Source organism: Caloenas nicobarica, chromosome 1 (genome assembly GCF_036013445.1).
Source record: "Caloenas nicobarica isolate bCalNic1 chromosome 1, bCalNic1.hap1, whole genome shotgun sequence".
NCBI lineage: Eukaryota > Metazoa > Chordata > Aves > Columbiformes > Columbidae > Caloenas > Caloenas nicobarica.
In genome coordinates, this window is record NC_088245.1 from 7,877,913 (window position 1) to 7,904,893 (window position 26,981).

The window sequence follows — 26,981 nt, forward strand, 5'->3', positions numbered from 1 at the left end:
TGGAAAGCGCAGCAAGTGAGTAGCCAGGGGATGGTTTAAGGAGCTTTGTAACATCTGCTGGAGAGGGAACTGGATTCCTTGGGGCATCTGTAATAGTATTAGATAGATTTTCTTTTTTTCCCTCCTGCTTTAGAGCTAATTATTGAGGAGAGTTTTAATGGCACCCTGAGCACCGGTCTGAGTGGGGATGCGCCTCCTGTCGGGATGTGAATTTGGCATTGGAATGTTTTAGTCTGCTCAGGTTTTAAAGAATGTAATTTAAGCGACGTGCTTCCTTGCTGACAGTCCCTGAAATACAGCCGCCCTCGCTTGAACGAATCCCATGACGGAAGAACTTTATCCCTTTGCAATTCGTGGAATGGCGCTGCACGGGGAACCGAGGAACAGAGCAGGACTTTCTCACGGCATCTCGGTGTAAGAGTTTCCAGCTGTCCGGCACGTGAGAGCCGCTTCATCCTCGGGGACCGCGGGGGGGACACGCTTACGGCAGCTGCTTTTCATCATCGGTTGGAGGCTCTTTGCAGCTGGATGGCCCCAAATTGCAGCTACCAGACCATGATCAAATAGTTAATAATGCCTTTTAGCCGAAAAAAATCCCAAACCCACCCGAGTCTAGTTGAGGGACGAGTGGGTGTGGTGCAGCTGTCGCTGCTTGACAGCTTTTGTGGGGAGGGTACGTTACACTTTAGCAATTTAGACTTTTTCCCTCTGGGCTTCTCCAGATGTTTATTTCTGATAATTCTCGCATTAGGCGGAAATAACTTGGCTGAATCCAAAGATTCTAGCCTTAGGATGAAGTTATGCATTCAGCACAGCTGTGTCTGGAGCGGTTTTTGGATTTTAATGCCCCTGGTTGGTTGTTGCAGCCCCTCACCCTTTCCTGAGCCTGGTGGTGGAAGGGGCTGTGCGAGGTGGTGCTCTCAGAGTCGGTGACGCCTGCCTTGTGTCTGTGTTATCAAGACTTGCGGTAGCTAAATGTGTTTAATTCCTTATTTGCCATTTGTCTGTACTGCTGAAGGGATTTAGGGTATGCGGGATCAACTTATGTCTCCAGGTAGAATAATGGAATAGCATAGAATAGAATCAAAGAATAGAATAGAATCATAGAACACTTTGGGTTGAAAGGGACCTTCAAAGCTCATCCAGTGCCACCCCTGCCATGAGCAGGGACATCTTCACCCAGCTCAGGTTGCTCAGAGCCCCGTCCAGCCTGGCCTGGGATGTCTCCAGGGATGGGGCATCCACCACCTCTCTGGGCAACCTGGGCCAGGGTTTCACCTCCTACATTGTAATAAATTTCTTCCTCGTGTCCAGCCTGAATCTCTGCTCTCTTAGTTTAAAACCATCACCCCTTGTCCTATCACAACAGGCCCTGCTGAAAAGTCTGTCCCCATCTTTCTTATCAGCCCCTTTTAAGTACTGAAAGGCCACACTAAGGTCTCCCCGGAGCTTCTCTTCCCCAGGCTGAACACCCCAGCTCTCTCAGCCTGTCCTCCCAGCAGAGCTGTTCCAGCCTCGGATCATTTCTGGGGCTCCTCTGGCCCCTCTCCAGCAGGTCCATGTGTGTCCTGTGCTGAGGACCCCAGAGCTGGACCAGCACTGCAGGGGGGGTCTCACCAGAGCGGAGCAGAGGGGCAGAATCACCTCCCTGACCTGCTGCCCACGCTCCTTGTGATGCAGCCCAGGATACCATTGGCTTCGGGGCTGCCAGCGCACATTGCCGGCTCATGGCCGATCTCTCATCCACCAGCACCCCCAAGTCCTTCTCGGCAGGGCTGCTCTCAATCCCTTCATCTCCAGCCTGGATTGATACCGGGGGTTGCCCAGCTGCCCGCCATGTGATCTCCATTATAAATCCAGTCTTGCCCAAAGAATGAACCTGCCTGAGATGTAAATGGCTTCACTTGTCTGGGGGAGGAGAGTGGCCCTGGGGGTCAGCACACGATGTGGTGCCCTCCAAGGGCTGACGCGAGGGTGTGGGAGCTGGTTTGGGGACTGCAGGGTTTGGAGAGGTGCCTGCAGCACTTCCAGGGCAATAAATCTGAGCCAAAGTCTCAGCGCTGGGAGGATGTCTGAAAAATGTTATCGTTGCCATGTTGTCCCATCCCAAACCCCTCTGGGGATTTACTGCACGGGATTGTTCCCCCTCAGTGATGGTGGGTGATGGTCACAGTGGCCTCTTGGCTCTGGGTTGGTGCTGCTGGTGGCTCCCTGTGGCGTGGGGGGAGGATGGGGTGGATGATGGAAGAGGTTCTGGGGTGGACAGGAGCTCCCTGGACAGTGGGAATAAACAGAAAGCACGGGAAGCAGCTGTGGTGGGTGCTGAGAAGCAGGGACAGGTCCCTGTGGAGAGCGTGTGGCTGTTTAAACGGCAATTTTGCCGGTGCTGGGCAGCCGCAGGGCCCCCCCCCGCCCGCAGAGCATCTACTGTCCGAGATGCCCCCTGAGCCCCCAGCCCAGCGCTTGAGAGAACAGGTGATAGAATGAGCTGGGATCTCCTGAGGCGAGCGCCAAGTCCCACAGGACCTCTAAAGGACCGGCTTTTTGGGAGGAAAGCGCAGCCTTTCCTGCCACCAGCCCCCCGACAGCAAAGGAGCGGGTCCCTGCCGGAAACCCTGCCCAGCTGTGCGCACATCTGGACCCAGTGTCTCACGGCGGTGCGGTCGCTGCGCCCTCCCCGAAAGACCATGGCAAGGTTTCATTTTGAAAATGCTTTAATAAGGAAGTGTTGACAACACCGTTTTGCAAAATGTAAAGGTAACTATACAAATTCTTAATACAAAAAGAATAAATTAAAAGCAGATCTTTTTTTTTAATTCTGCAACTTTTTCTACAACATACATATTTTTTCCTTGATTACAGTTGAACAGAATCCAGTAAAATCATTTTCCATGCTCTAAAGTCAATTTCAGAAGAGACCTAATTTTTTTCTTCTTTTTTTTTCTCCTTTTTTTTAAACTAGAGAGTCCATTTTACACAACTTGTAATAAAACTATTGACATTAATATATATGTAAAACTTTACATCTAGTTAACTAAGCAGTAACTGGTCATCTGATAGCACCTGAATGGGGATCGGCTACGCCTGAAACTAAAACTAATACAGAGTGAAAACAAATCGGGACTGTTTCAACATTTTCCACACTCGACTGCATATAATATCATTTAAAAATAAACCCTGCCTCCTGGCGCGGGGGCCGTACACCGGTCCTGCTGAACCGAGCGAGCGTCAGACGTGTCGACTAAGAACGTGATTGTGGCTTTTATGTCAGATGGAGCCTTGGAAAATAAAAAAAGTCAAGGAGGGGTTAAGTTGGTAAGTCAAGTGCTTGTATATAATAGCTATGTATATACCCCTCCACCTTCTACTTAAATATGTTAATCTCATATGATTAACATTTTATGTACATTTGTGTTTAATTGAATTGAGCTAAACAGTAAAACCTGTTTTACTTAATCTGTCTTTACTACCAGACTGGCTGCTCACGTGTGCCTTGATTGCAAAACAGAAAAGCAGAACACAAAGCAAAACTCGATCCGTTTCTAGAAAGCTTTTTCTCTACTCCAGCCTGTTTGCAATTCAGGCTAACCATTTATTTGTTGTTTTTTTCTCTTCCCCTAATTTCAGGGCTGCCACCTTTTAACCTTTGCTGCAAAACTGCAGATCTGGTCTTGGAGGAATTAATGTTTCTTCCTGTAGTGCCCAGAGGCCTAATAGTGCCACTGTTGTTGAATTCTTTTTAATTAAAAGAAGGTACACAGAAAAAAAAAAGAAAAAAAAACCAAACAAACAACAAACCCAAAACCACTTACCAGGGAAATTAAAAAGAAGACAGACAGTTGCTCAGAGCCCCTAAAAATCCGTGGGCTAAATTATTTGCTGCTGCTTAATTTGGTCCTTATTTAATCCTTTCACTTTAGCTACCAAATCTTATCAGTAAATGTCACTAATCGGTACCATCTCTTATCCAGCTAAAAATCCAATTAGGAGCTTGAAATAATTCCTGCATTAAAGACCCCAAAGCGCAAAGAGACGGTGAAAACAGCATTTTTGCACATCCAGATCAAGGGTGCAATCTCACCGCTGGCTGTTCTCCCAGCAATCGCTTACAGGCTCCAGTTACTGTCAGGGGGTTTGTTCTCCTGCGGCGATTCCTCCTGCGGGCCCAGGAAAAACCCCTTGGCAGTACAAAAGAAGTATGTGCTATTTTATTTCATTTCATTTCATTTGTTTTTATTTTTCCAGAAGGATAATTCGTTTATGCTTCATGCGTGAACATGAGTTTCCTTCCCGGCTCTTGCCACGGATTTCCCTGGACAAATAAGGGGCTTTGCTGCCCGTCACCGTCCTTGTCCTGTCTGACCGGGGATGCCGGACAGCGGCACAGCAGGCGAGCAGAGAACCCAAGCGAACGTTCCTCACGTGCGCTGCAGAGAGGTGCTCACCAAGGAGCCGCTTGCATTGATTTTTTTAGAAACCCCCACGGTCTTTCCAAGCCCAGCTACGAAGAACCCATTCTCTTTTAAAGCCTGGAATGCAGTTTTCCAGCAATCTTAATACCAAAAGGTGTGGCAGCCCCCCAAGTCGCGGTGTTTAATTTTAAACGTTTCGCCCTACTTTGTCTGGTAGACGCTATTGTTATTCTTGGAATACACACACGCACACACACTCGCACTTTTTTTTCCTGTTTTTTTTTTTTTTTTTCCTTAAACTAAAGCTAACTTCAGTTTCTGCTTTTCACAAAGTAACCCCCTCCAGCCGTTTCTTTTAATGCCTTTCCCATAGGAAATCATCGTTTGCACGCACAAACGGGGGGAAGCCGGCTGCCTCCCCCCATCTAGTGGCAATAAAAACAGCATAGCACCGCAGTGAAGCCTAGACGTGCCAGCTTCAACATCCACCCAGATTGTGCACTTGTTCGCTACAAAAGTGTCTTTGAGGCCTTTTTTTGAAAGTTCCATGGCTTGACGTGTATAAAGCATTGCTCAAAATACGTGTAAACTTGCAGCTCCTTCCACGACGCGCTCGTACGGCTCCTTTTGGTATCAGCCGGCAGCTCTCGCTCGCATCCAACACCTCGTTTAGTTGCTTTTTTTCTTTCTTGCGGTCGCTTCTTGCACTGGGAAGGTTCTCCTGGTCTGCTGGGTGTCCAACCCTTTCCCTTTCCCGACAGACCGGTTCTCCCACGCAGCCGCACACGGGTGACGAGCCCTTTGCTACACTGCTGCTAACGAAGGGAAAATGAGTGGAACAGACACATTACTGCAGCTTTACCGTGTCAGATTGCGATGTGCTTTCCCTTTGATTTCACGTGAACGCTTTGTGCAGAAATAGATTAGAATTTATCGGCTGTATCTGTTGGTAGAAAGGTTTGTGTTTGTGTTTTTTTTTTTTTTTGGCAATTTTTATCTTCATCAGAGTACTAAAAACCAACCAGCACAACCCCAACCTCCCCGTGGACTGGTGCGCAGCCAGTACCACCCACAGAGGTGCTGGGAGCAGCAGCACTCGCCTCTGCTTCAGCTAATGCCTTTGTCAACCTCGTTTGTCCAGGTTAACAGGAGATTGTAGCCAGCGATGCCGTGACGCCAGCCCAGCCCTCCGGTGCGGCCCCAGCACCTCGGGTTGTTTCACTTGCAGGTAGGTGGGCTCGAAGCGAAGGAGGAAATGCGGTTTTACAGGAGGTGGTCGTGTCTGCCGTTGAGTTAAATCAGAGGTGCTTGTCACGAGGACTTGCTGGGCAAAGTCATCCTGCCGACGCCGGTGTGGCGATCTTTGGCAGCGCAGATCTGATTGTGAGACTCTGACATAGCTTTAAGTGACGGGATTTTACTATTTCATAACAGATGCACTTTCAGGACTATAATATCAATTTCTCAGTCCCTGTCTCATTTTATTCTCCCCCACCCCCCCTTTAAACTAATGTTCTGTTGGCTTCAGATCACAGGTCATGGAAATCTTACCACTGTTACATGCTGCAGAATAATAAGATTTGATGTAAGCCTTGAAAGGCTTCCACCGTATCAAAGGAAAATCAATTTTTAAATTGCCGACTGACTACTAAGGTGGCTGCTCATCTGCGCCCGCTGCCCCGCGGGCCGTGGGAGGGACGTGCTGTCGCGGTGGATGTCTCAGGGCCGGTGTTCTGCAAATGTCGTCTTGAATTGCATCGTGAGAAAAGTGCTTAGAGTTGAAGCTGGTGCTGGGTGACAGTGCATCTGGGTAAGGCAAATGAGAGGCAGTGAGGTGATCTCAGAATGGCATTGATGTGATTCACTTGAGGTCAGGGGTTCACACTAGAGTCCCAGGCTTGGCTTTTTCCTGCCCATACCACTGGACATCTGCTAATTCCGGGTAGAGGGGAGCATCCAGGAAACAGCTATCGTTGTAGCCCCTGCAGGAGAAAGGAAACTTCATTAGGACAACGAGGGCTCCTGGGATGTTCAGCCGTGGGCATAAAACATCATAGTACAGGATATTCACATGGGCGGTCTGCGGGTGCCCCCAGAGCTGACATTTGGGCCGGGCTCAGCATGCAGGGCCCTGCCTGGACACAGTCTGCTCTTGCCCAGCAGTCCTGCTGCCCCCAGCAACCCGCCTGGGGCGAGGAGGCAGAAAGCTGAGCTCCGGCAGCCTCTCTGGGGTTTTGGATGATGCCCAAATGGCAGCTGGCAGAGCTGTTGTGTTTCCAGCTCGCTGCTGGCCAGTGGCAGGGGCTTTGCAAAGATGTGCTACAAGAGGGCAGAGCAGCTGCTGGAGGGTGAGAGCTTGTGGCTGACCCCACCAGCCGTGTCCATCCCACCACCTGCCTCCGCTTTCTCTGCACAAGTCCTTTCCCTCCGGGGGTGCAGCAGCAGCGCTCTGCCTCCTCAAAAACGGCCTGGTCTCGCTCTCCTGCCTGGCAGTCAGCTGGGGTAAAGAGATTTTCAGTAGGGTGCTCTTCAAGGAGCAAGTCTATGGAGCAGCCCCCGGCCACGGGCTGCAGTTCCGAGTGGGAACATGGCAGGAGGAGGGTGGTGGTGCTTTCCTGCAGCTCTTCTGTGCATCACCTGGCCATCCTGGGGTTACGGGGCTCAGGGATGCGCTAGGAAGCGACCAGTGAGGGTGCCAGGTACCTGGTGGAAAGGACCATGGTTTTGTTGTAGGTAGCCTAGTCCTCATCCTGGGGCACCCCTCTTGACAAGCAACTGCTTTTCTTTCGCTGCGTGGCCTTCTGTTTGCTTGCACAGAGCAGATGAGACAGTTTATGGGAATTTTCTTTGCTATTTATGTTAAGGCTCTGATCAGGGTTGGCTCCTGGCTTCAGTCTGTGGAGCTCCTTGCCAGAAGAAAACACTGAGGTCAAAATCTTGTCGATATTTTGAAAAGTGACTGGTGTATTTGCACAGTAATATTCAGAATTTATGTGTCTCCCTCACACTTTGATTTTAACCAACTTCCAAACTAGGCTTTGTTTTGAGGCCAAAAGCGGGAGATGCATTTTCTATATATGTTTACTGTGGGATTCTTGTCCTTCCTCAGCTCCCTCCCCGCCTCGCAGGACTGGTCTCACATCTGACGCAGCCCAGCAGCTCCTGCTGCCTCTGTCCTGTTCTCCACCCGGTTTCTCTAAGACTGAACCTGAGCAAGGCATCAGCATCTGCATGTTAAAGAGCCGTTTGTTTCCCAGCTCTGTGCTGGAGTACAGCAGTTTATGGGTTATCTCTGGAAAGCTGGGCTTGAAATACTTGACAGATGCCAGCCGTGAATGGTTGTAGATTCAAATGAAAGTGTCAGACTGGATGGCAGTTTAATTAAAATTGAAATACTCTGAGGGTGGTTTTTTTTTTGGTCCTGCCACCCTTCCCCCTCTGTATTCCCACAGGAACGGGGCCAGGGTTGCTTCTCGCTCTGTGAAACCTCCTTGCTGCTGCTGCCAGCCTCTGCTCTGCGGTAGGGAGGGAGGAGAAAGGGGTGCTGGGTGCCACGGCTGGGAGCTCCATCCAGGTCCCCCAAGGTCCCCATTCATCTCCCCACCACGCCGCTCCCAGACTCTCCCCAGAGCACTTTGCCCACGCTGCTTCGAAACGTCCCCAGCCAGAAATTTGTCATCACCGCCCGCTCTCTGTGCCAATTCAACCTCTGCACAAATGCAGGGCAGCCTGGACCAAAGGCCTTTCGCAGAGGAAAGCCCCACAGCTGAAAACTTGCCGAAAAGGCACAGAGAGGGCTTCAGGACGCTTTCAAGTTGTTCTTCCAAGAGCTGAAGGAAGCCTCGTTGCCAAACAAATGGGCACATAATGAAAAGGCTGCTCCTGTGGGACAGCAGGATGCCGGTTATTCACGCCGTGTTCACGGACTGTAAGGCAGAAGGAGGAAAGAACAAAACGTTCCCTTACTATACCTCTATTCATCAGTACTTTGGTGGGTTGGAGACTGAGACTCATCCATAGTGGGTGAGTTGTCTGTTGCTTCTCTGAACAAAGGAGAGCAAAAAAAGGAGGAAAGAGGAGAGAGGAAATGTTAAAGAAAAGAAGTGACACAGACATTGTTACGAGCTTATTAATCCAGTGGGGAAACAAGTTGATGAATCATCTTTAGAAAAAAGTTAGTGACACAAGAACATGTGGGGAGAACTGTCAATTTTTTGAGTCGTGCTGGGAGGGCACAGTCGGCTCCTGCAGCGGGGGAGTTTGTGTTGTGCATCTAATGGCAAATTTCATCTGCTCCTACTGTATTTACATGTACACCTTGGGTGTTATGCTCCAGCACAAAATAAGTGCTGATTTGTCTCAAACTCTTTTTGCGCTGGTTGTTGGTGCAGGGCCTGAGCTATAGATAACTTCACTTTCACCAGCTGAGAATTTGGCTTGATGCGTTTTTGCTATGAGAGACTGGGTGCACGAGTTCTCTCGAATAGAAAAATATGAAAAAATTGGGATTTTCCCAACAGATTTCTAAGCTGGCTGCTCACCAGTTTTACTTCTGATCATCATGGAGATATTTAGAGGAATTAGCACGGAGATGGAGACTGAGACTAAGATTTGAGTCAAGACTCAAACATTTAATAGTGGAAATCTCAGCGTACAGTCAAGATAGCTGCCGTTTTGCCTGTCCTGCAACCCGTTGACTTTTTGTGAAATGGGACCAGGAAAATTCTCCTGTTCTACAGCTGGAAGCACATGCAAGGACCACGTGAGTCTGGATGTCAAATGTGTGCATTTAAAATCCAAGGTAGGCCTAAGGGGGCTGTGGTTATGGTTCTCCTCATCTCCATTTTAAAGTGCAGTCACGAGCGGTGTTGGTCAAACCAGTGGTCATAGGTGACTAGAAGAAATTAAAGAGCACGAGATTTTCCAGTGGCTGCACAGCGAAATGTCTGCAAAGTTACCGGTCCCAGTTCACAACTCAGGGGATCGTGTCTGTTTTCCTACTCTAGGGCCTATGGTATTTTCAGGGCTGCAGTCTGAAACTTTCTAGCTGATGCCACCAAACGCCAGTCACACGCAAAAATCTGGGACATGCTGAGTTAGTCGGGACCTGGAAATTATCTTTATTTCATGTGGCAGGACAGAATTACAGGAGATTACTAGAGAATACCCATGCGAGCTTGGAAAAGGTTTTTTGTTTACTCCTGGAACTCCCTGCCTCACAAAGAGGTGCCAAAGAACCCAATTACTGTATTTACATGAGTAATGGCTACCTGCATGGAATGACTCACTCACACTTTGGTGAAGCACTTTAAATTGGTGGTAGCTGAAAAAAGATGCACTTAATAGTCATTAAGACACATTACCAGGGAAAACCTAGCAGAAAAATGTGGTTACTGCACACACAAATATGGTAGGCACCTAACCTTGCCTTTACAACAACGATCTCCTTGGTCTGGAAAGCCAGAGGGATGGTTTATAAAATAAGATGAGCTATTTCAACATACAGAACACTGGAGGAAGGAGACTGTCCAAGCAGGAAGAACCTGCAAGGCTTCTTTCACTGCAGATCTGCTTGGAGCAGCGCTGCTGGGTGCGGATGGCTCTGCCGTGCCTTGGTCAGCTTAAACTAGAGTTCCACCGCTACGAGAGCACGGGTGGGAGGCTGGAAATGCTGTAGGCACCTGGAAAATTATTCCTATCGCTGTTGCTTGTGCGCAGGGAGGATTTTCTCACTGGCACTGAGCGAGGTGAATTCTCCAACCTGCTCCCACAGACACTCACCCAGTCTGCCATGCGAGGATGTGGTGGGGGCTGCCCGGCGGTGTGGCTGCTAGTTCACTCGACGGCGTTGAACTCCTCTGGCTGTGAGGTAAGGCAGCTGAAAAACAACCGAAGGGTGGAGAAAAAGAACCGGTGAGGTGAGGGTGCAAGGGTCAGGGTGGTTCCGAAGCATCAGCTGCTTGGACCAGCAGAAACATGTCCAGCTGTGAGCAAATACGGCCTGGGAGTCAGACTTCACCCTGTTCCCGGATGGTTGTGCCCAAACGTGGCACAGGAGCAGCCAGCCTGCTGCTGACACTGCTGGGTGTCATGGGCTGGATCCGTCCTCAGCTCTGCAGGAATCCCAGAACCACAGAACGATTGGAGTTGGAAGGGACCTCTGGAGATCATCCAGTCCAACCCACCTGCTAAAGCAGGTTCACCAGAGCAGATCACACAGGAATGTGTCCAGGTGGGTTTGAATGTCTCCAGAGAAGGAGACTCCACAATCTCTCTGGGCAGCCTGTTCCAGGGCTCTGGCACCTCAAAGGAGAGAAGTTTCTCCTCATATTCAGATGGAACCTCCTGTGCTTCACCATTTGCCTATTGCCCCTCATCCTATTGTTGGGCACCACTGAAAAGAGTCTGGTCCATCCTCTTGACACCCACCCTTGAGATATTTATAAACATTGATGAGATCCCCTCTTGGCTTCTCTTCTCCAGGCTGAACAACCCCAGCTCTCTCAGTCTCTCCTCATAAGAGAGATGCTCCAGACCCCTCATCATCTCTGTAGCTCTCCAGTGGACTCCCTCCAGTAATTCCTTGTCCTTCTTAAACTGGGGAGCCCAGAAGAATGATTCGGTTCACCCGGCTTCCAGCTGAACACAGCCTGGATTCTCCCGAGCCTGGCCTGGGAGACACCGCACCGCTCCCATTGCAAAAGCCAACCGGGTTTGCTGCTGCCTGGGCTGGCGGGGCCGGGCTGTGTGGCTCCACGGGACCTGAGCTGGAGCAGTGCAGCCTGTCAGGCTCAGCTCCCTCTTCTAGGGGCGGTGGGAGATGCTCTGTGTCCCCTGGAGCCAGGTACACTGCCTCAGGTGCAGAGGAGGAAGGCAGCCCTGAAGATTTCAAAAGCTAAAATTACCTTTCACTGTGCATCTCGTAAGAAATTGAAGTTGGGCTTTGCTGACCCTACTGCTATGGGACCAGAGTAAGGCTTATCTTACTTCAATGAAGACAGAAGCAAGCTGAACTAAAAATGTACCATTTGCAGTGGTTCCTGGGGGAGTTTCCCCAGTGAGGGTCTAGCTAAGAAATCCACCTGACTGATCTTTCCTCCTCCTCAAGTCCATACAGAGATGACCCTCCAAATTTAATATATGCCTAGAAGTACAATCATCTCTGAAGGACAGCGTGAAGTCCCATAGACCTATCAGCTAGGGCTAATCAGCTAAAATGATGGATGTTCCTACCTGGCATCCCCTTCTGTGCTGTTAAATTCTTTAGCTGCTGCCAAATGATACTTGAAGAGAAAAACAAATTTTAATCTGCTCCTTGGAGCCAATAGCCCCCAAGGTCAGTGTCCTCCCACAGCTGTAACTTGGAGCTGACGGTGAATGCAAAACCAACCTATTCTGCCAATTGGTCAAGACCAACGTTGATTACTGAGCACACTTAGCACTGTGCTGCCCAGGTATCACATTTAGATATAGAGATGCAGCTGGGTCAGGGAACAGACTGACTGACAGCAATTTTTACGTGCTCTCCCCTCAGTGCCACCATTTTCCTCTCTAGATCACCTAACTGAATGGGTACAGTTTCCAAAGCTCAGCAAGGCAAAGCTTTCTGGTGTTCAAGCATTTTGTGTTGCTGGGTGAAACAGAAATGCCAAATTAATCAAAGGAGGGAAGACAGATTTTCATATGGAGACACTGAACAGTTCCAGCAATTAGTTGATTGTCTCTTGGTCCACATCTGGGCATCACAGATAAATCAGCCTCTTCTTGGGCAGATGTTGGTGGCCCACAAGGAGCCTGGTGTTAAACCTGCAGTCAGCAGTGAGTACAGAGCCTCACAGGTGTCAGCGTCGTCGTCACTGTGGACCGGTGAGACGCTGGGATGTCAGAAAGCTAACAGCCAGCATGGGTGAACAATGACCTGGGCCACTCAGAGAGCTGTGACGGCCTGTGGTGAGTGAGGCCAGAGTGATGGTGTCTCGCAGGCCAAGGCTGAGGCACGTGGAAGGGTGGGGATGGGCACAGTGCAAACTGATTAACCTGTAATCCTGTCCACATGGGGCTGAATTCAGTTTTTTAGCAAGTCCTTGATTATCCAAACTGGCTTGTCCAGTGGTGACTGATGGCCAGTAAATGTTTAACCTTGGACTGTTTCATGACACAGAAGGGCCTCCTCAGTTTAATGAATTTGACTGTTTTCTTATCATTTAATATTAACAGCACAGAGGAGCGCAAAGCTCTGTACATGACAGAGGGGCATAATACTGCACAAACTTAAGCGCTCTGGGTTTCAGGACATTTATCAGCACAGCTACTGGAGCTGCATAGGAGGGGCTGGGATACTCCCCACTTAACTTTTCTCATGCTTTTGGTGTTTCACTGATGACATGAATTCTCCTGTCTGTGCTGAGCCTCCACTTGCTTCATTGCTCCCCTTGCTGTGATTGCTGAGGGACACGCTCACGGTTTCTCCATCACCCGAAACCCAACTACAGTGTGAGGAATGATCCAGCAACAACAGTGGTTTGGTCCCTCCTTGTCTTTTGAGCCCATCATTGCAAAGTGATGATTTCCATGAAAAAAAATTCTCACCTGATGAGTGTCTCGGACAAGGTTTGCTCCCCAGTGTCACCCCTACAGGCTTGGGGAGCAGCATGTAAGGCCAGATAACATGCTATGGTCTGGCATTGCTCCCTAGCCAGGATTTAACACCTGGCACAAATCCTGGCTGAATGAAGCCCCGTCCCTCCCGCCCCTTTGCCCTGGTCTCACCTGACGTTGCTTTACACATCTGAGGCATTCTCGTGACCCGGCTGTGTGCCACAAAGGTGCTTTGCGAAGATGTGCTGTACTGGGAGCTGCTGTCCGAGGAAGTGGAGCTCGTGTGCGAGAGGCGGCTGTGCTCCTTGTGGGAGGCTGTGGACCGCTGGTACCAGAGCCGCAGCTCATCCGACACGGCAGTCCTACTCGAGCCTTTCTCGTGGCCCTCCCTGCCCAGAGACGGAGTCCTTATGATTTGGGAGCGGGAGGGGGTGAGCCTGACGGAGTCCACTTCATCCCCATGCCAGTTCTCCTTAAACATCCCCCCCGCCGTGTAGGAGTTGGAGGTTTTGAATTGTGCTTTCACGCTGTAATGTCCCTCCTGGTCGTTCTCCAGGCTCCGCACCACCACGGGTGTGGAGCTGCCCTCGATGTATAAGGGATATTCCTTGATCCTGTACTGGGAGGAGGGTTGGCTCTGGCTGTGCAGGTAGACGCGGTGATGTCCCGTCCCATTCCTTGCAGCCAGGTTGGGCATGCTCCCTGAATTGGAAGAGACCAGGTTGCCTGCTGATTTGTGCCTTTGCCTCTGCCGCTCTCTGGCTTTTGACGGAGAATCCTCTGCCAGGGTGGAGTAGTTGGGGTTCATCTGAGCGGGGTAGTAATGCTCAGAGCTGGAATGGCTGGTGCAGGAAGAGCAGTCGTCCATGGGGTCAGAGCCGTTACTGCTACGAGTCCTTGGGGTGTAGAAATCAGGGCTCCCTGTCTCATTTTCTGAGCCGAGGAGCTTGCCTTGCGACTCCAAACTGGAGCTCCGGTGTCTAAAGTGCTGAGCTAAGCTGTGCAGTCTGGTTGGGCTGATGTCTACTGACCTGTAGGTACCAGGGAAAAAAAAAAACCAAACAACAGACTGGTAAGTCAACAGGACAAAGTACTCCCCATCCCCTTCTACACACAAGGCCAGATGCTGGCAAAGGAATATGAGGGCACTGGAAACCTGGACCACTCCAGCACTGCGTGGGGCTGCTGCCTGCGAAGCAACTTGCTTCCCTGCTGCTGGGTTTGGGGTGATCAGGTCCTGTTCCTGTTCCTCTCCAGTCTCCTTAGTGGTGGCATTCAGTCTGCAGCACCACATTGGGACATAAACCCTTGCCTACCCCGATTCCTCTGTGGTTTGCCACCCAGTCTGCAGGGCAAAACCCAGGGATCTTGAAGCCCCGGCTTTGCTGGTGTGACCCCATGGCAGAGCTGGTTGGATCAGCATCGTCCCTGTGCTTCCAGGTTCACTTCGCTCCAGCTCCACAAATCCCAAGTCCTTAGCCTCAAAGACAGTGGGATTCCCTTGCAAGCAGCCCGTGAATGCCTGCCCAGGTACAATCCACCTGGTGTGAGACAGACAGACAGACTGCCCTTACTTAGCCCAAAATGCAGTGATTTCTCCACTGGCCATTTAAAAAGTCACCTCTGTCAAGCAGCGAGGTGTCACCAGGGCCCAGCCCTGGGTAGCAAATGTAGGACTGTCGGGGGGTGACAGCCCTTCAGGCAAACGCCCCGAATTGCAGTGTTCAAGGCTCGATTCACAGCCAAGTCTGGGTGGTCTCTACTCACCCTGGCTGTTTGGAGGGCTTCAGCCATCCATTCAAGGAGCAGGAACACGCCGCGACAAGTCACACACCCGCATGACAAATGGGCATGCAGCTCATGAAAAAGCCACAGACTGCACAATGGTTGTTTCAGATACCCAAATGGGTCCAACCCGGTCAAGGCCACTTCTCAAGCCCTGTGCCAGGCTCGTTTCTCACGCAGCTTGGCTCCAGTGTTAACAAAGATTGCACTCTTGAAAGGTACTCTCAGCCAAAAACTTGTAACAAACTTAACCCAGGGCTTTAAAGCCTTGTATCGTTGCTGCCCGAGTCTGATGTGTTGGCATGACTCTTGATTTATGCTATGTTAAATGATGTTAGCACCACCCCTTAGGGCAGGATACCTAACAGCGCACAGCTTTGGCTCAGCTCTGCTTCCCACGACAGCAAAATAGCAATGACGCTGAACGCGTTATAGAAATTCTGCTGAAAACTGGAGTCAAATTGGGCCACATCAAATCACCTCCTTTACACACACCCTCTTTCCTCTGTCGACCCTGGGCTTATTCCAATGTCACCTGGATCCTCGGGTGGATTGCTTTATACAGGTTCCCTCTCCACATAAGGTCACACATGTGTAAACCTTTTATCTATGAGACAGAATTAATACTACTTCAGATTTCGTATCAGACAGGAAACAACATGTTATCTCCAGCTGGATCCCCTGAGGAATTTACCGCAGAATTTAGCAGTAGCACCACATCCCTTTTAAACGTGGCATAGGGTTCGTAGTGCCTGTTAACAGTCCCTGAGATGAAAGGGCCCAGCGGAAGAAAAGCCTGATAGAAAAGAGGGAGATGAGGAGCAGGATCTCATTTATCTGAAGTGATTTCAGGATCTCAGTTCAGGAGAGATTCCCTACTGGCAACAGCACTTGAGCTTCTGATCAGTGAATAGGACTGGTTTGTGTCCTTTCCTGAACTGGGAATTAATTCTTACCCTGGGGGAAGGATAAAGGAAAGAATATTTATTTCAGGGTAAGCAAGGTGAAACCAGAGCCAGGAAATCTTACCGTGTGGAGTGGACGTAGTGCGGACTGCGTACCCGTAGATCTGGCGTCGATGGCATGCTGGACTGGGAGTTCCAGTGGGGGAGGCTCCGGATGGGGCTGTTCTGCAGCGAGCTGCTCCCTCCCGCCTCGGCACAGCTCCCGGTGCTGGGAAACCGCTTGTGGCTGCTGCAGAGCAAACACCCGGCTTCAGTTCCTGGGCAGCAATTTGGGGAAGGGGTTCCCAAGCCTCTCTCCAGATCTCTGGCATGTGCCTGTGATCCCTTGGGGGTGAGTGGGAGCTGGGTCAGCTGCTGCTCTGAGCTGTGTCCCAGAACTTGTGCTTCTGCAGCAGCCAGTGGTCAAGGGCAAGCCCTGTTGAAGCCCTCAGATGATCCATCATCATCTTTCCTTTCTCAATGTTTTTTAAAATAACATTGAGATACCAAGCAGCAGTCATGTGGCTGCAGCCTATTTTTATGACATGCCCATTGGCCAAAACACCTAAAAGTTTCCTTTCGGTAAGTGATGGCTTTGTAAATTGGTCCTGTTAGAGAGGGTCCAGAGGAGCCACAGAAATGATCAGAGGGCTGGAACAGCTCTGCTGTGAGGATGGGCTGAGAGAGTTGGGGTGTTCAGCCTGGGGAAGAGAAGGCTCCAGGGAGGCGTTATTGAGGCCTTTCAGTACTTAAAAGGGCCGATAAGAAAGATGGGGACAGACTTTTTAGCAGAGCCTGTTGTGATAGGACAAGGGGTGATGGTTTTAAACTAAAGGAGGGGAGATACAGGCTGGATGTGAGGAAGAATTTTTTTACGATGAGGGTGGTGAAACACTAGCCGAGGTTGCCCAGAGAGGTGGTGGATGCCCCATCCCTGGAGACATCCCAGGCCAGGCTGGACGGGGCTCTGAGCAACCTGAGCTGGGTGAAGATGTCCCTGCTCATGGCAGGGGTTGGACTGGATGACCTTTGAAGGTCCCTTGCAACTCAAACTATTCTATGATTCTATGAAATTTTGAAAGGGCTCAAAGCCATCCCTCCTGGAAGCAGAGGATGTCTGTGTGAGGGGGGCTTCGAGATAGCTGGCTCACCTGGAATGACTGTGTGAGGAGCGTTTCTTGACCTTCTCATAGGGTTCATCCAAGGATGACTCGCTCCACATCTTGGGTTTGATGGGGGACTTGTCATAGTCGTTGCGGTGGTAATGCATCTGGCGGAGGCCTTCCAGTGACTGTGGAGGAGGAGGCCTGTTGTGCAAGGGTGGCCGGGGAGGGAGTCCTTTGTGTGGGGACTGGAGAGGGGATATTGTGCTGGTGACCTGAGAATCCTCTGTGAAGAGAAGAAGGGAGAGAGGTGATGGCTGTGCCATCCAATGGCAGCACAGCCCCAGGGAACACTGCCAGAGGAGGTTTAGGTTGGACATTAGGGAAAGGTTCTTCACTCAGAGGGTGCTGGAGCACTGGAACAGGCTTCCCAGGGAGGTGTCACGGCCCCAGGCCAGGGACAACACCCTCAGACACACGGTGTGAACTGTGGGGTTGCCCTGTGCAGGGACAGGAGTTGGACTCGATGATCCTTGTGGGTCCCTTCCAACTCAGGACATTCTATGATCCTATGATTCTATGATCACACCTCCAGAACCTGCTTCCTTACCCTGCTTCCCCTGGTTGGGTCCAGGAGCAACTCGAAAACTCAGACTTTCAGAAGTGCACTTGCTCACATTCCCATTTTAAGGGGGAATGACCAGCAAGAGTGTGTGATGCATTAAAACAACCAAAACTTTAAGAGAAAATAAAGAGGAATTCTGGGACTGTCTTTCGAAAGAATTCAGAGCAGTAACCATGGCAATGCTCACTGCTCCAGGCCTGATGTCCGACTACAAGGTGGAGTCAGGGGAGACCAAGCATTTTTGCTACTGGGACGTTTGAGCGGATTATTACACAGAACAGCTCCCCCATTTTGAGTGTCAAGCAGGAGCTCACACATCCCTCCCTGTTTCCTTCCTGCCCTCTAGAATACACAGCAGCCAACATACCATCCTCGAGAACAAGTGCATCCGAGAGGGAGCTGTCTTCACTGGCAATGTTTCCTTCTGAAGGGAAGAAAATACAACGATGGTCAGACGGTCCCGAGAATTGCAGTGACTGGGCGCTGAACTGCAGCACAATCTTCGTCCACTGGGTCTTAGACTTAAGCACTCACCCACGTCTTCCTCCTCACATAGCTGAGAGGCAAGATTCCTATAAACAACTGACTCAGCCCACTCTCAGCCTGGGAGGGCAGAGCTGCAGGCCAGGTCTCTCACTAGCAGGCTGCCTTTCAAGGAGTTGCTAAGGCTTTTCAATTAACGGGGATTAAGACTGAGTCACAACAGAGAGCTGAGATCCCCAGAGGATGCAAAGTGGCATGGTGCCATTAGCAAGATTTATATCTCGGGCCTTAAGGACTCTGGGTTTGATATCCACCTCCTTAAAATGATCATCCTGTTGCTAACTAAAGGGTCACACTAGGTACCAGTTTTGTGTAATTCAGGGAAATGCTTTCTGAGCATCCTCTGTAGCAGCAGGAGGAGCTCTCATGTCTTTCGTGTGCACACGTGTGAGCTGCCTCCGCCAACCTGTGTCCTCATGGCTGTCTGTTATCCCTGACTGCAGTGCAACTTGGTACCCAGGTCACAAATGTAGCAGCTCTAATCTCAGTTCCTGCTACAAAGGCACAGAGAAAAGCTCTGCAAGTCAAAGGGAAAGGGCAAAATCAGCAAGGGAGAAAGAACCGCAGTAGAAAGTTAATGGATTTCATGAAAAACCAATCAACAACCCAGTAAACCATAAAGTGCCCTGAGAATTACATTGTAAAAAAAAGGAAAAGAGAAGCATTTGAACACAGCGATGACACTGCTACCACTTTGATTTTACAGATGCCTTTCAGCTAGAGAGCTCACCCCAATCTGCTAACATTAATTACATTTGTACAGCACCGCTCCGGCAGAGATGTTAACAGAGCAGTTTTATAGATGAACAAAGGAGTCACAGGTCTGCTTTCCTGACACGCTTATAATCTACAGCATGATACCGCCTCTTGTGCTGTGAACCAGCACATCCCTAACACATGGCACGCAGCCCAGACACGAGTGCACTGGTACAGGAGAGGACAGCCCGACCACCAGCACCCATGGAGGCCTCCAGACAGGACAGGGAAGAGAAGGTAGGGCAAATCTGTGCCTCGAGGCAAGAATTTTGCTCCCTGCCCTCCACAGAACCTTCCGTGATGCTGTTGATGCTAAGTCCCGCTTACCATCGATGATCAGGGAGGCTCTCTGGGTTGGCTTCTTTCCAGATTTGATGCGATACTCATTGATGGCATTTTCGATCTCCTGCAGTTTCTTCAGGGCATTCAGGTAGGATGTCTTCCTCTGCTTCTTCAGCTTTTTGCTGACGTTCGGGTCGCTCGCCAGGCGCCGGGCAGCCTCGGTGATCTGGGACTGAATGGCAAACTCCCTCTCCAGGCGCTCCAGCTCTGCCTCCTGGGAAAAGGCAAGAGGATTCTGGCTACCAACAAACTCTCCTGGCCCAGCTCTGGGGAAGCTCTCCCTGAACCCAGCCAGTGGCCTCCAACCAAGGCTCTCCATCAGCAAAGCATCCATGATGCTGCTGCTCCCCTCAGCTCAGGGCCTCCCTGAGCGTAGCCACCTCACCTTCACCTGCTCACACAAGTGCTGGTGGAAGGGATGACACGTACAAGGAGGACATGTCCACTCCAGCCCCAACCCTGTCGTGCTGTTTGGCCTTTCATGACATTCAATATGGCTTAGTTCAATGGTGCTCTACTGCTGACATACTCCTTCTTTTACACCCATCTCATGGGTAACACCTGCCTCCTACCCACTCCTTCTCCCTGTTTCCTATCTCCATATCTCTCTTCCAACCCAAACTACTCTATGATTCTATGATTCTGTTTGAGCCCCATTTGATATCAGCGTTACGCAGCGATGCAAAACTGCACCTTTAACCTTCTTGAGAGGTTTGCTTGGCACCCACCGACCTCTTTGGGAAAAGAAAAAAAGACAAAGGTTGGCTAATCCCTCCCTGGTGTATGGCTCTCAAAGTCCAAGGGAGAGTATGAACTGAAGTAATTATGGGCTGCTGCAACTGATTGCACCAGAAAATTGTATCCTGGAGTTACAAGCCAGGAAGGTGATTTCAGAGCGGGCAGGGTGTAACAGCAGGCTTTCTGTGCCCCAAAAAAAGGACCAGTGCCTCCAACGTGAGCCCTTGCAGGGTCTCAGAAGTTTTTAAATGCAGCCGGGTGCACCCTGAAAGCTACCTACTGATTTTTAGTTATTCTCCAAAGTCAAAGGATTCAGGCCAATTTATGGCAAAGCAGAAGCCGATATAGAGATTCCTGGTCTGCATCAGGACCCCAAGCTGTGAGCTTCAAAGGTACTTGCTGTCTGCAACAGATCTGGTCACTCTCCCCAGCTCAATGGAATTTTTGGTGTTAGTCTGCTAGAAAGGTTAACACAATACATTGCAAATTAGAAAAAAAATGCTGAGATTTTTACTTCTAGTGAATGGTGAGTGTTCAGATTGCAAGCAGAGACAGCTAATTATTCACAGAGATCTCTGTTACGCAAATCCAAATTCTTTTTCTTCATTTAGCAGTGATGTATGCTGCAAGAGCTGATGCTGTGGGTGTAAATCAAACTGAAGATGTTCTCTGAAGTTTGTATTCTGGGCTTCTGGCTTAAAAAATATCACTTTGCTGTCAGTCGTGAGTCAGCATTGCCTTAAAACTATAATTATAATTTTTCTCACTTTACTGGAGACTGAACCCACCCCCCATCTTTTTAACAGATTTCTTTGGAGAGTTTAGAAGCTCTATCAGTGCCAAACTTCTTAAAAAGTTAATTTGACACCACGGAGTTTTAAGGCCTGGAACCTGATTCACCATCTGCTGGCAAAATCCTCCCCAGAGTCAGGAATTATGGACCTGTTAGAGGTGATTACCAAAAAATACAATAGGACCCCTTCCCTGCAAGTCTTGCTCTGACAAAGCTCTTACTAGAGGTACAGAGAGTTTGATGTGACCTGTCATTTCAGACCTTCACAGATTCACTTCTAAATCATTCAGTATATCTTAGAAAAAACATACTCATTTTCCTCCTGGCCATAATTGTCTATTTTCTTCTAGCGAGGCCCCTATAAATAAAGCCTCAGAAAATGAAGGCTATCATCTGCCTCAAGATGGAAGTCTCTTGCTTCAGGTCCTTGTCACACTCAGTCATATCAGTCCTAGATTTACGTGACTGAGGGAGCATTTCACCTTTGGTTTAAATTGAGTTTCTAATGTTTGCACTTGCTGAAAAGCGTACAAAACCCATTGCTGGCCTCTCTAAATGCCCTCAAACTGGCAGCCAAATAAACACAGCTCAACATCACTCTTCGAGAACGGAAATTTATGGTTTTCAACACAGTCTTAAAGTTTGACAGATGAAAAGGGAGGCAGAGAAAAGCTGAGTCAGCGTGTTTGGATTGCTGATGCCAAAAGGCAGAGTGCCTGCAATGGGGAGGAGCGGCTTTACCTTCACGCTCTCCCCACCTAACCCTGCCACTGGAGTAAGGAGATTCCTCACCCGCTGGCCCCAAAAGCTGCCTTGTAGCAGTAAGATCTGAGGAAGCTGGAGATCAGGTTATAACTGAGCAGCCAACAGACTGGAGGGGTTTTAGGAGTAACTCAGCTAAGCTGTGCTTCCCTTTGAAAAGCTTAATTAAATGTGCTAGTTCATGACTATTTTGACTTTGGTGGAATTCCTCTCTCAGGCTCCATTGAGAACAAAACTAAAGTGCTCCAGCTGTTTATTTTTTCAGCAGAAGGAAAATGCCAACAAAACGACAAACAGTTAATTCCCTGGCTGAATTGAGCCTTAAACCGCACAGTCACACCAGCTTCAGTCTCTCCCCTTACAAAAATAAAAAGGAAACTCAAGACTGGAATATACACAAGTGTCTCGAGACAAATGCGTCTCTGCAGACAATAGCTGTTCTGTGAATCTGGTCCCGCCTTACAGCTGCTGCAGGCCTGTTTTCACAACCACGGTTCAGGGCACTGACCCAGCACATTGTGGGAGCGAGGGAAGAGAACAAACACCCCTTGGCAAACTTAGAAAAACATAATTCCAGCTCCTCATAGGTAGGAACGAAGGCTTTTCTGTTTAAGGACTGGAGAGAAAAATGCTGTCATCTTGCTATTGCAGGGCTGAGATGGATAACTGTGATGCCTTCCTCCCTGTTAGAGGAGATCAGAATTCGGATGGCTACTGAAGCAGAAAGCAGGTTGTGTTTGCAGAAACAAGGCAGCAGCAGGGATCAGATGGCTCAAGGGGCTCCTGATGTGCTCCCTACTCGCACAAGTCACTGCACTCAGTCACCAGAGTGCTGGGACTGCCATGGTCCACTTGGTCACCCAAGCTATTCCTGTCACCTCTAGCAAAGCCAGGGCTGAACTTCGAAGGTTTAACCTTTACTCTGAGCCTGAACTAAGGGCACCAACTCTCCCTGTTCTGATGGATGATAAAAATAAAGGCACCATGACCAACTACAGTCATTTAAAGCAAAAATGGCTGTAGGACTGATGGTTCCTATGTGATGCATGCTGATTGTCTTAGAGACCCGAAGTGGGGACACGGGGCTGGAAGGGTAGGGCGCAGCCTCACCTCTCCCTTGGGCAGGATTTTCTGCTCATCCAGTTTGAAGGCAGTTCCTATTCTTCTCCTTACAATTGGTGGCTCCTCCCCAGGATCCAGGGGATATTCTCGTGGCAGCTTTCCTGTGAGCTCCTGTAAGCAGAAAGTGCTGTTAGTGATCTTGGAAATCCTGCAGCAGAGCAAAGCACAACACTGCGCTTGAACTGTGACCATAAAATTATGGGCTGCCATTTATACCATGCCTAGTTCAGCCATCTGATAAACACAAAGGAGAGCACCCAGCCCTGCAAACTCATCTCAGGACTTGACACTGAGGGTGGGGAACTTTTTTTTAACCTGTGCATGAATAGAGATTTTTCTGGCCTGGCCAGGGTAGGTCTGTAGGTGGTGCCCATCCCTAGGGCGTTGGGCCCTGGGGCTGAGCAGACTGCAGCACACACGCTTTCATCTGTGCCACAGGGTGAGCAGGAAAGAAGAGCTGCTGTCTGCGGAGCTGCTTCTGAGAGGAGAGTGAGCAGATCCGAGAGCCTTCATGCAGGATGCGGGTCTGCTGAGTCAGAAAGCCCTGCTGGCAACAGCCGTGCAGGTTATGACCCGCACAGGAAAACATTCCCACCTGATTCATGATGTGTCTGAGAGGAATGCAGCGAAAATGGTCACTAAAAGCAGTGCCTGGTACCTCATTACCTGTCTGATAACACTTCATGTATCAGAGCCCCTTCCAAACCCTGGTGATGTCATTGGCAGCTTTGGAGCAATAGCAGATGATGCTTTGTCAAAATGATGGGTTCATTTGCAAAGATTTGTTCAAAATCTGAAGCAAGAGCCACAGAACTGAGGAATATAGGGAACACAGGAAGCAGTAAGCATCGATACCAATGTTAATGCTGTGTTTTGTGGTTTGTTTGTCTTTTTTTTTTTTTTTTTTTTCCCCCTGGACTACACAATACAGTCACACATATCTGAATTGAAGGCATTCAAATGCCTATGGAAAAAGGCAGGAGCCTCACTATGAGCACAGCCCGACTCCTTGTACTCAAAAGTCTCTCCATGGAGGACAAAAGGCTTTTGTGTTCTTTAGCATCAGCCTTGAGAGGATCCAGCTGGCAGAGTAACCTAAATCATTCGAATCCCTCCCGAACAGGAGCTGACCTTAATGCGAGTGCGCAGCTCAGGCCCCCCGCCTGCCCTGGCCTCTCCCCCCACTCCCTAATGGGGTTTTTCTTTCTACTCTTTTCAGGTCACTAGGAAACAAGGACCTGGCCTTTTCAAATCTTTCCATCAAGCAGTTCCCAGCAAAATGGGTTTGCGGCACAGCTCTGTGCTGATGTGCGCAACCCCCTTTTGCGAGAGGCGCTGTTGAAATGTCTCAGAGTCCCATTCTGCACCGTTCCTCCAGCCCTGTGGGGTTATTTCAGTTTTTATTCTGTAACACGTTCCTTCTAGTGACATGTGGCTCTAAGTGGATGCATCAAGACACAGAGTCCTGTATCCCTTCCTGAAGAAAACAAGGATATTTTCTTTAGAACCCCTAACTTAATATGAAGCAGGGCAGTGGGGAAAGAGTTAATATCTTCTGTAAAATGCCCAAGACTGCAGCAGAACAAAATTAATGTGGGCTACCATGCTGCCTCCATAAGCTGAAAAGTATTCACAGGCACAGTCCTGAAATGTAATCTAAATTAATAAGTAACTGGAGTAGTGATGGCCCGAAGTAACCTGATGCCACTATTCTGAATGGCTCTGGCCATGCTTATTTGATCATGCCCCCACTTTTAACCCTTTTTTATCTCCTGGTTCTCTGCCTTCTCCCTCTGTTTTGGCCATTCCCATGCCAAAGCACAAAGGACGAAGGGCAGCCTGAGAGGAAATACTTCCAACTGCAGGCTGCTGATGGATGAGCTGTAGGGCTGCAAGACAGGGTTAGATTCCAAATGTCCATCAACTGCCTCTCTTGGATCATCTACAGAAAGCATGAGCACTTTCTACCAGCTCTTAAGGTGCTGACAGATGGGCTCTGGCCGACCTTGCTGCAGCATTTTAAGGAAATATTGCATCCCTGGAGACACTCAGGGCCAGGCTAGACGGGGCTCTGAGCAACCTGATCTGGGTGAAGATGTCCCTGCTCATGGCAGGGGTTGGACTGGATGAGCTTTGAGGGTCCTTTCCAACCCAAACTATTCTATGATTCTGTGACTCTATGATTCTTACCACTGGCTCCATGCCCCAGAGGGAGCTTCTGCCTGCATCCCCTGAAGTGCTTGAGGCTGCACCACAGATGGGGCTGGGGTTAAAGCAAAGGCACTGGGCTGGGAGCTCCTGCAACTGGGGCACAGGCACATCTTCTCCTGCATGTATGCTGCTGCAGGACGTCACCTTAGGGTGGTAAAATCTTCCAGGGCAAGAAAAACCCTCCAGATCTTGTCCAATGCACGCCGAAGAGCATGTGACTGCTTCCTGCAGATGATCTCAGCTCTGTACTCCATGGACTTACAAGACTGAATCTCATAACTGTGACTTTTATCAGCGTGAGCTGTTTGCTGAAGTCAACCAGGACTTCCCAGGTGGGAAAGGGTTGCTCATGTGGAGTAAAGGACGGGAAGTGGAGCAGCAGAGATTTCTGCTGACTTTCTTTGTTGAGAGGTGTTCTCCACAACTTATTCTTGTTGGTGTTAAAACTACAGACTAATTAAAACAAAGTGCCACGAGAGCTGAATCGGTGACCTATTTCCCCAATGTTGTCAAAGGTGAGATACACATCAAAAATTAAGCAACAACTGGAAGATCTCAGCGCCATTGTCTGCAACCAGCTTCCTATTGTGTTACACACCAGGATTTGTTGTTTAATTCAGATTTTCAGGGCTCCTGAACAAAGGAGGATTGCTGAATGACCCAAGCGTACACTGCTGCTGATCTCCACACGCATCTGCAGCAGTGTTATGATTTCCCCAAACATTAAATTGATCTCTAAACTGGCCTCCTGTGTACTTCAAGAATGAACTGGCAAGTGAGTGGGAAGGTTACGAGTTCCTGAGCTGTCCTGCATGTCTTGGTATGACCGCAATTGTTCCTCTTCACAAGGTCCACCACACTGCCATTCCTCTCCAGAAGTGCCAGAGCTTGTTGGATGGAGTGAGTCTACAAAGAGCAGATGAGACCTTGTGTGCTGCACGTAAGAATGTGCTGGGAGAAGAAAAGCATGTAAGGTCAGGCCTGCTCCAAGAAAAAAGTGTATCAGCTTGGTTTTTTGTGTGTTTTTTTTTTTTCGCTAATTAAGTCAAAAGCATTTGAGAAGTGAGAACCAGGACACAGGACAGCCTTGCTATGGAATTTATGTAGCTGCATTTTCCCAAAGTCAATAAGAAGCCCATCTGAATGCATCTTATACACAATTTCAAACAGCAGTCATGGATGCTGAGCACCTTCCAAGCTCCAAGCCAACTGGGTTCCCAACTGACATGAGGTTCCCAACTGACATGGTGTTCCCAACTGACATGGTTCCCTTTCTCTGGGGAAAAAGTCCTGTTATGTCGCAATCTGGAGTTGAAAGAGCTGGACCTTCCTGAGGCCTCTGTACAATGAGCTTTGCAAGAGGTGACTGTGGAAGGAATCTCTTCTGACTCCACAGAACCTCCAAACAACGAGCAAGCTAGAACAATGAAAGCAACAAAGCGTGACAGGTTAGAAAATGTTCATTGCCTACCGCTTCTCGAAGACACAGTTTCTTCAGCTCTTCCAAGCGTTGGCGCAGCGTCTCTTCCAAAGCTTCTTGCCTGGATTTCAGTGCAGCCAGCATGTCTTTCTTGGCAGACTGAGAACTATCTGACTCTTGGGAACCTGTCAATAAACAATGATTTCACTAGGCCAGCTGACAGCAAAATACACATCTGGAGCGCTTGTAATTTTACCCAAGCCTGGATGCCGTCCTTCCAAAAAGAAATCAGATTATGACATGAAGCAGGTGTTACCCAGTCATGTTTGTTTATGGCAAATTCTTAATGTTTAAGCTAACAGACAGAGATTGGACAGTGAGGCACACAAAGACATTTGTAGTCATTACACACAAAAATAAAAGCAACAAAAATATTCATTTAAAGATCCTAGGAAAAAAGAAGACATACGATACCCATGAAAGTTCCCAATGGCAAATAACAATAGTTTACGAAGCCCTGGGGACTTATTTTTTGAAAATTCAGCCTAGGAGAAACCATTTGGCAATAAAGCCTGTTTCTTAAGAACTGCAATTATCCCATTAGCAAATGTTTAATTCAATCCACGTAGTGCCTGTTCTACGAAAAAATGTAATGGAACAAAGTTATCTAGCAAGATTCCCATAAAACACACCAAAACAACAATAACTCATAGGTCCTTCTGGGACAGTAGCTGTTTCTTGTGAAGATGAAGGTCAAGATATCTAAACTGGATGTTGATATGACTTGACTTTTCAAGTGGTAATTACCCAGCGACTTCCACTGAAGA

The 26,981-nt window shown here is 49.1% G+C and overlaps 1 protein-coding gene across 2 annotated transcripts in view; it reads right to left on the minus strand.

The window, feature by feature from the left end:
* Positions 1 to 2,843: 2,843 nt before the first annotated feature.
* The window catches only part of FRMD4A (FERM domain containing 4A), a 231,693-nt gene continuing 207,555 nt past the window's right edge, over positions 2,844 to 26,981 (minus strand). For both annotated transcript variants that reach the window (XM_065637321.1, XM_065637330.1), the window contains exons 15-23: positions 26,206 to 26,339; positions 22,512 to 22,634; positions 19,094 to 19,322; positions 17,835 to 17,891; positions 16,891 to 17,128; positions 15,825 to 15,989; positions 13,182 to 14,041; positions 10,194 to 10,290; positions 2,844 to 6,394 (exon numbers count right to left, since the gene is read on the minus strand). In XM_065637321.1, the coding sequence (XP_065493393.1) occupies positions 6,292 to 6,394; positions 10,194 to 10,290; positions 13,182 to 14,041; positions 15,825 to 15,989; positions 16,891 to 17,128; positions 17,835 to 17,891; positions 19,094 to 19,322; positions 22,512 to 22,634; positions 26,206 to 26,339 (2,006 nt within the window). In that variant the 3' untranslated portion in view covers positions 2,844 to 6,291. The remainder of the gene's footprint in view (positions 6,395 to 10,193; positions 10,291 to 13,181; positions 14,042 to 15,824; positions 15,990 to 16,890; positions 17,129 to 17,834; positions 17,892 to 19,093; positions 19,323 to 22,511; positions 22,635 to 26,205; positions 26,340 to 26,981) is intronic.